At 36.3% G+C, this 9,122-nt stretch overlaps 1 protein-coding gene across 1 annotated transcript; it reads right to left on the bottom strand.

Annotated features, from left to right (window-relative positions):
- Window positions 1-920: 920 nt before the first annotated feature.
- On the bottom strand, window positions 921-5,857 carry LOC141657968 ((-)-drimenol synthase-like). The gene is made up of 7 exons (XM_074465357.1): window positions 5,729-5,857; window positions 4,345-4,621; window positions 3,596-3,968; window positions 3,075-3,293; window positions 2,794-2,932; window positions 2,449-2,700; window positions 921-2,274 (listed from the first exon to the last, which is right to left on the bottom strand). Exons 1-7 carry the CDS (start codon window positions 5,855-5,857, stop codon window positions 1,978-1,980), a joined length of 1,686 nt encoding a protein of 561 aa, XP_074321458.1. The 3' UTR covers window positions 921-1,977.
- Between the last annotated feature and the right edge of the window lie 3,265 nt (window positions 5,858-9,122).

Genomic DNA, 9,122 nt, shown 5'->3' on the forward strand with positions numbered 1-9,122 from the left:
TCATAAATCAATGAAACCTCTCAAACTAATCGAACCAACTATCAAATTGATCAATCCAATCACCCAGTACCAAGAAATAGCAATCCAATCTTAATTCTTGTACACTTCCAGAAGTCGAATGACGAATATTTGACGACTTACGTCGTTCGGAGTAGTATTCAATTGAGAAAATAGATCTATTACTCCGTACGCACTAGAAGTAAAATCAGATGGTGTAAATTGGAGGTGTACAAGAAATTAGTGAAGAAATCATTTGGACAAGAATCAAAGGGGCTACCTTAAAAATTTACTATTCCAATAATCCAAACCATTTTATTTTGGCTTCTTTTTCCGATGAGCTGTTACGTGATGCATCATGCATCAGTTCATGAACTTTTCTAACGACTTAACAAACAATAAAACCCTAATTCGTTGGTCTAAATTAATTTAATTTCACTAATTCGATATAACATAGTTAATAAAAGTAATAAATTATAATTATTACTTGATCGACATAACAACTAAAGTTCATAATTTAAGTAATTTGATAGATTTGATTAATTTTGTGAAGAAGAAAATTAGGGAGAATTTGTTTTACTTTCTGGAAGGAGGGTACGGTATGGAAAAGTAATGGTTAAAAGTACATAAAAGAGTAATCTTTGTACATGAAAGAGCAACTACGTATATTATCTCATGATAATATGTATTATTTTCGAGTTACATTGTGATCTTTTGAACTTGATAATATTTAAGCAAATCATGTCAGAAATTTACATTAAAACTCATCTACTTTATACAAACCTTTAAAAATTTTATTAAAAAACTCATAAATTATACCACCAATTGCATTGATATATATAGTCCATAAGTAGACAAATTAGGTATACCTCTTGTAGTCTTGTACCTATATAAACTCTTGCAAATCTCTTGTAACATGATACATTAGTCATACTAGCAATCCCATGGCTCCCTCTTTACTCTCCTTCATAATTCTAGCTCTCTTCTCAACTCTTGCACTCACTCATGACATCAAACAACCCCACAAAACTCTTGCGACCGGAAACCGCCTCAAAACCCTAAAATTCTCCGTCTACCAACACGAAGCATTCAACAAAACCGCCTATTTCGTTGTGAAAGGCGTGGCAGGGCCTCCCGACATTACCAGAATCTCAAACCCCTTTGGTTCGGTACTTGTCTTCCACGACCCCCTAACCGAGACACCCGACCCAACCTCCAAGGTCCTTGGCTATGTCGAGGGCATGGCGACCACAACAAGTTTCCATGGTGATGGCACCATATGCGTATCTAAGACTGCTGTTAATTTAAAAGGGTACCAAGGGGATCTCATAAACGTAGGAACTGCCTATTATAATCGACTTTCGGAAATTCCCTTAGTTGGCGGTACCGGTGATTTTCGGTTTGCTCAAGGTTACATGATTACGACCGTCGTCGATCTTAGTGGACCGACTACATCTTATAAGCTCGATTTTACCGTCTATTGGCCTCCTTATGCTGCTCTTGCCCATTAATTTCGCAGTCTCTTTAAAAATTATACGTAGTCTATATATGCATGTACCAGGATTCGAACCCGGGGCAAATGGTGGAAAACCAAAAGTCTTTATCATTAAACCACAAGCTGTTTATTATGAATAAAATGGTATAATATCCGTCTTCAAACCAATTTTTTTTAATGTTTGGGGTAGCGGCTTTCACCCCTTACTACTAGGTGGATCCGCCCCTGCCACATTAGGATGGTTGCTTGTATGTACACGGGTACTAAATAAATTTAAGATAATTATCGAATTTTACATGAAATAAAGTAAAATTAAGTTTATTTGCATACAATACACCGTCACAAACCAAGTTGATGGTCATCCAAAATGACGATCACTATAACACAAAGTGACTGTTTACGAATAACATAACACAAAACGCGCAATTAAAACACTCGAAACAAACAGATTAAAATTAAAGGATAGCTTCCAGCAGGTGGTATTATTAGACCATAACCGGATCAATGAGAACAGCATGTATCTTTTCCTTCATATTCTCGCTCACAACCGAGTAGTCATCTTCACCAAGTCGATAGAAAACTTCAATGACCCGTGAAAGGTTCAAGATTCGCATCATCATTGGCCTCGGAAGTTTGGTTGGCCGAAGCATCTCTTGGTTTAAATCCTTCCATGCATCTTCTACTAGCTCCCTTAGTTTCTCCTCTGCCTCTTCCTCTGACACTCCGTATTGTGACATGTAACATTGTACAGCCGAGGCTACATGATCTCGATTTTTCTCCAACTACAAATCGATATTTAAAACACTCTTAGGAAATGTTCATACTACATATTATTAAGAAGGGCAGATATATTGTTGACGGGGAATTGAACTCAGGTCATGAGTATCAGCCTATGGACTTTACCAGCTATGTTAGCTGACATCTGCAGTATTGTGACAGAATGTGAGGTATCTTACCTTATAGCTAGCTATGTCACCAATGAGCCTTCCAATAATACAAGATGCTTTGACAGGTTTCGGTGTCTGGCTAAGCCATTCAAAGGCTTCTTCGGTCGCCAATTCTCCCATTCCTAGGTAAGTTGCAGCCGACATCAATGTGTAACCTGCAGTGGTGATCGCGGCAGAGTCTAGGTACTCATCGTATGATGGCACGTACTTTTGGTTGCACCACTTCGCCTCTTGAAAATATGCTCGGCATTGTGCTTTCATCTATTAACAATCAATTTTGTTACAAATGACGTTTTTAGATTAAATTTTGAGACGGTCTAATGAAAGAAAAAATGTAACCTCTAGAGGACTTACTAATTCTTGAACATAAGGAACGAGATGTGATCTTCCTTCCTGGGCTAAATTTTGCTCGAATCCTTGAAAAGTATCAAGAAGGGCTTCGTAAGTCAGCTTCATGTAGTCGGGCAATTCGTTCATACAGCTTTTATCCCACCTGGAAATTGGAATAACAAGTCTCTCTTAAGACCGTCTTAATTGTGAAACACTTCCAAAAAAACATCTCTATAGAATAATTAATGTTCATTACTAACTGGGTATATATATGGGTTGTTTTAAATCCGTTTCACGCATTTTACCTTTGCACGGCTTTAGTATACACTTGAAGTTCGGGAAAGAGTCCATAAGCGTCGTATGTGTCGTCCATAACCGATGTCATCTTGTACAATTTTGTGAATATTTCTCTGCCTAAGGCATATTTGGGTTCATAAAGTGTTCCTAACATCCAAAAGTATACTTCTGCAATTCTGTCTCTTGCAAATGGTAGTTTTGTGCCAAATTCCAAGTCTTTCCACCATCTACATTACATAAAAATAACATAGTAGATGCTCAAATCTTATTAACATGGAAACAAAAATTAACCAAGGAGTTACTCAACCTTGAACGTATTAACTGAACTTTCTCTCCTATGTATGGGGTGCAGTTCAGGTCCAATAATGTAAATTTAACCAAATTTAAGTCAAGATATGTCAATTAACCTATGAAGGGAGGTTTGCAAGGGATGGCGTTAAAGAAATATAATTAAAACTTGATACGAGAGTAAATTCTGCATTCATCTAAAACGACATAGAAAAAATAATGAATAGAGTAGCATAATTACCTTGAGAGATCTTGTAGTTCCTTGAGGTGCATGGATTGTAATATGTTGAAATCTAACTTTGCAAATCTTAGAAGAGTTTCATCATGTTTTGGGTTAGCTTCATATGTAGAGATATAATACCTTGATAAAAGCCTTGTGATACCTTTATGTAAAGGCAATTTTAAGGCTTGAGTCACTTGGGTTAATAATGGTTGGCTTAATTGATCTAACATTGATTTCAAGTGATTAGTGGTAAACTTGATTGCTTCATCTAAGAGTTCCTCTCCTTGCACCCTTAGATAAGATGCTTCATACAAGTTTAGCATGCCTATTACATCTTTACTAAGCTTTTCCTTGAAAGTTCCATCCTCGTTCTTAAACTGGTTAAACACGTCTGTTTCACCCAAAAAAAACATTAGTTGAAATTATATCGCTATTAAAACATGTTCATTTGAACTTAGTTTCAATTTAGTTCAGTTCAGTTTATTTCTTATTCAAGTCTTCAGTTCAGTACAATTCAAAAAGTTTATGTGCAAGAAATTGGGGCCTAAAACTACATATGTGTATTGTCCTATTAATAAGCTTAATGTGGTAGGATAATTCACAAGATATTCTTATGAGACATTCAAGTATAAACTCACTTTTACCATAATTAATAACAATATTTTGTAAATTTTACCACATTTAGGTTATTAATGTGTATCTTTAGGTTGGACACACATTAGAAAAACCGAAATACTAATGGAGTTGAGGGATATTAGCATCATTACCGCAAGAGACATAAAAACCATGTTGCCTTAAGAGACGAAATCTTAGAGAGACAAAGTGGAGATCTTTCTCATAAGTCTCTAATTCATGAGAATAATTGTTGAAAAATTGTAGCAAATTGTCTTCAATTTCTGCTTCAAAATGGTATGCCACTCCAAGTTGTTCTATATTGTCTATGGTTAATAGTCTTTCTTTTGAATCCTTAACAACTTCCACAAGCTTTTTTCTCACTTCCTCTTTCAGGTCTTGTGCTTCTTCTTCATATTTCCCGTGAATTTCCTACAATAAATACGTTATCTCAATATATATTTTTGATAATAATTTAATTTAGTCACTAACTCTCACGACTCACGTGAAGCTGAGACGGTCTCACTAATTTCGTAAAACCTCTCGCACCATATGTATTTTTTTCGCTGGCAATATTTTTAAGGACAATACTAAGGCGTCACTCAGTGAGTTAGTGATTAACAAATTTTGTTACTACCGTTACATCTCTTTATATAAAACCTATATAAAAGTATCTAAATCTTCTAAGATAGTAATATCGAGACTTGTTACTATTTTCTCTATCACAGTGAATAGTTTATATTTGTTTTATCCTAGTGAATAGTTTATATTTATTTTATTTTATTTTTAAAAAGTAAATAAAGTAAGTATAAACTATTAACTAAGACGGATAGAGTAATATTGAAATGCATGGTATCCGACACTCAGACAGCACTAACTCAATAGTGATTAGTGTCAAACTCATGTCATTATCTGAATCTTTTGGTCTCCAATATGTACGTGATAGTACCTATTTTTTGGCCAATTTGTACGTAATGCTCATAAATTAAAAAAATAAAATAAAAAAGTAAGCTTAGAAAATTACGCTTCTTTTTTTCAGATTGCTCATCTTTACAAGAATTATAACAGTTTTAGAAAAATAATGTTGCATTTGGAATCCGTGTCTAAGAGTTTTCGTTATGTCAAAGCTATTTTGACCGAACAAATTTTGAGTAACTATATATCATTGGTCTGTCCATTTTCTACGTTTCTTTTTCACGTATCTTTACCACGTAATATTGAGAAACCTTTATAAAAATCATGTACGAATGTCCCCTAAGGGATATTTTTGTAAGTACGTCTTTTACCTCGATTTTGATATTAAACGCATACAAAAATAATAAATTAGAAGAAGAACTAAAAGAGTAGTACAATAACCACATCCTTGTGTAAAGCCGCCTCATGCAAATCTTTGTGTCCGTAATCGTTCTTTTCACTTTTAGCCTTTTGAGTTAAACTAAACTGGTTATTCTTACTTTACTAGTTCTAAATCTGTTTCACACAATAAATATATAAATGGTCATACACAAGACTAACTCATTTATTATGAAGACGAAATACCTGGTTAGGAGGAGTGTAGTTAAGGAATCGATCACCCCAAAGATTAGTGTGATAGTGTGCTAGGGGACGCACTTCCTTTTGTTGAACGGTTTCGTCATTGCTCGTAATAACAACATTCTCAATCGCCATTTTTACGTGTTTTTGTACACTCTTTATAATAGTGATGTCCTTGGCAATGTGCTTAGTGCTTACCGTATTTATACTACTTTCTCAACTAATCACTTTCTTAAAAGTATCATCAACAACAAATAATTTTATAATTTCTAGATTGTTATTACATTATATTGACATTAGATAGTACTAAGTTTCAGAATCACGTTATCATTTTAAAGGTGTGAAATGAAAGGTGCAACGAGGATCGTTATCACTAGATGTTGTTATTTAAACTCAAGTGTTAATTTTACTAATTTTGTGAAATGAATTTTGAACTAAATGATAGTAGTATTATTATACGTAATTCAAAATTCATGGCCTTGATATATATATAGGCTACAACTTACAAGTCTCTAAGACTCTAACATAATGCGAAAATATAGCCACTGATAAGATTTCGATTCCATATTCATTGTTGTGAACTTTAATGTAAGAAAATTGAATGTAAGGAAGATGAATGAGTGAAAGATGATTGTATTGATTGTGAAAACCTAATACAGCTGCACATGTACAAGAGTTAATATATATATGACTAGGTATTAGAAGGAAGCAACATAAGACCTAGTATTATGGGTCAATGGGTAAATGGGCCTGGCTTATCCGTCACATATCATGTTGGGTCATGTGTCCAATGGTTGGGTATATTTGTGTTGTCATTGTTACTGCTATTGTCCAACACCCCCCCGCAAGATGGAGGGTGAGGAGATGATGTCATCCCCATCTTGTGTAAGAGATCCCAGTGTTGTTCAGAGGGGAGTATCTTGGTAAGAACGTCAGCTAACTGGGATTTTGTAGGAAGGTAGCTCAGCTGCAGAAGCCCTTCTATGACTTTATCACGAGTAAAGTGACAATCTAATTCGATGTGTTTCGTCCTCTCGTGGAACACGGGGTTCTTGGCAATATGGATAGCACTTTGATTGTCGCAATGGAGTGTCACAGGCTTTAAGTGATCAAGACCCATGTCCTCAAGAAGACGAACAATCCATGTAACTTCAGCGGCTGCTTGAGACATAGCCTGATACTCTGCTTCGGCCGATGAGCGAGAAAGGGTGCTTTGCTTCTTACTCTTCCAACTCAATGGGGATGAACCTAAGAGGATGACCCAGCCTGTCATGGACCTCCTTGTTGTAGGACAAGCTGCCCAATCACTGTCACAGAAGGCTTGTAAAGTGAGCTGATCAGACCCTTTGAGAGTAATCCCTTGTCCTGATGTACCTTTGAGATACTGTAAAGTGTGTTCAGCTGCTTTCAAATGAGGTTCTCTTGGTTGTTGCATGTATTGACTCAAGATGTTGACAGTGAAAGATATGTCAGGTCTCGTGTGAGTCAAGAAATTGAGCTTACCAACAATCATTCGATAGTAACTTGGATTGACAAGTACGTCTCCTTCTTCTGCATTTAATTTATGATCTAGAGGAAGAGGTGTCACTACACTTCTTCTGGTTGTGAAGCCTGTCTCATGTAATAATTCATTGGTGAATTTTCTTTGAGACAGAACGACACCATCAGCTAAATAGCTGACTTCGAGGCCAAGGAAATAATGCAACTTTCCCAAGTCCTTAATGCCAAAACTCAGGTGCAATTGTTTCTTCAAATTTTCAATTGCTTGAATGTTTGAACCGGTGACAAGTATATCATCGACATAAACTCCCACAATTGTAATGTTACAATTTGTTCTCAGAATGAAGAGGCTGTAATCATTCTTGGATTGTCTATAACCAAGGCTTTTGAGGAATTCACTGAGCTTTGTGAACCATTGTCTCGATGCTTGTTTTAAACCATAAAGAGATTTTCTCAATCTGCAAACCTTGTTTTCTGGATTTGGAATTCCATCTGGCATTTTCATGTACACCTCTTCTATTAAATCACCATGGATGAAGGCATTATTCACATCCAGTTGAAAACATTCCCACTTGTTTTGAACAGCAACACTGATAATGGCCCTAATTGTGCTCATTTTTATGACTGGTGAAAAAGTCTCCTGAAAATCTATGCCTGCCCTTTGATTACAACCTCTAACCACCAATCGTGCCTTATGTCTTTCAAGTGAGCCATCAGAGTTCAACTTGACCTTAAATACCCACTTACATGAAATGGCTTTCTTCCCTTTTGGCAAGTCTGTCACAACCCAAGTGTTGTTGGATTGGAGGGCATGAAGTTCAGCTTCCATAGCTTTCACCCAACATGAATCTATAGAAGCCTCGTTGTAGTTTGTGGGCTCGGTGTAAGAAATGATGTGATTTATGTGAGATTTTGCAGCCTCAGGTAAGCTATCAAATTGAATAATGTTGCACAAACCTGGCCCTGGGATAAGACCTGAAAAATGAGACTCTTCCAAAGACTGAGGAAGATCTAGTTCATAATCATTCAGGTGTGCTGGAATTCTATGGGTTCTGCTAGAGACCCTGAGTGGTATGGCTGGACTTGGTGCCCTTTGTTCCTCATCAGTGTTGTTGTTTTCATTGATGGAAGATTCATGTAAATTGAGAACACTTTCTGTGACAGCAGACAAGTCTCTAGGTTGTTGTCTTACTGCGTCTTGATGAAAAAATATGGGATCTGGGAATGTGTCAGGGGGACATGGCAAAGTATTCGTTGAAAAATGCTTTGATAAATTTGTTGTATGGAAAGGATAAATGTGTTCATGGAAAGTCACGTCTCTTGAATGAAATATTTTTTTGGTGTGGAGATCTAATAGAGTGTATGCCTTCTTCCCATAGGGATAACCCAAGAAAACACAAGGTCTTGCTCTTGGTTGGAACTTGTCCCTATTCCTTTTCAAAGTGGCAGCAAAACACAAACACCCAAAAGCTCTCAAATGATCATATGAAGGTGTTTGCTTATGTAGAATTTCATAGGGAGTCTTGTTATTTAGAACAGTGGAAGGAAGCCTATTTATGAGGTACGTGGCAGCTAAAATGCAATCCCCCCAAAAGGTAATTGGAAGGTTAGCTTGAAAATACAAGCTTCTTGCTGTCTCAAGTAGATATTTGTGTTTTCTCTCTACAACCCCATTCTGCTGGGGAGTGTCAACGCATGTTGTTTGATGTATAATTCCCTTTGACTCATAGTATTGCTTTGCTTGTACTTCAGAAAACTCAGAACCATTATCACTTCTAACAACTTTAACATGGGAATTAAATTGGGACTCAATGTGATTGATGAATGCCTTTAGGATTGGGAGAGCGTTGCTCTTGTGAGCCAACAAATGAGTCCAAGTGTTTCTTGAACAATCGTCAAC

The sequence above is a fragment of the Silene latifolia genome, chromosome 5, assembly GCF_048544455.1.
Source record: "Silene latifolia isolate original U9 population chromosome 5, ASM4854445v1, whole genome shotgun sequence".
In the NCBI taxonomy this organism is placed as follows: domain Eukaryota; kingdom Viridiplantae; phylum Streptophyta; class Magnoliopsida; order Caryophyllales; family Caryophyllaceae; genus Silene; species Silene latifolia.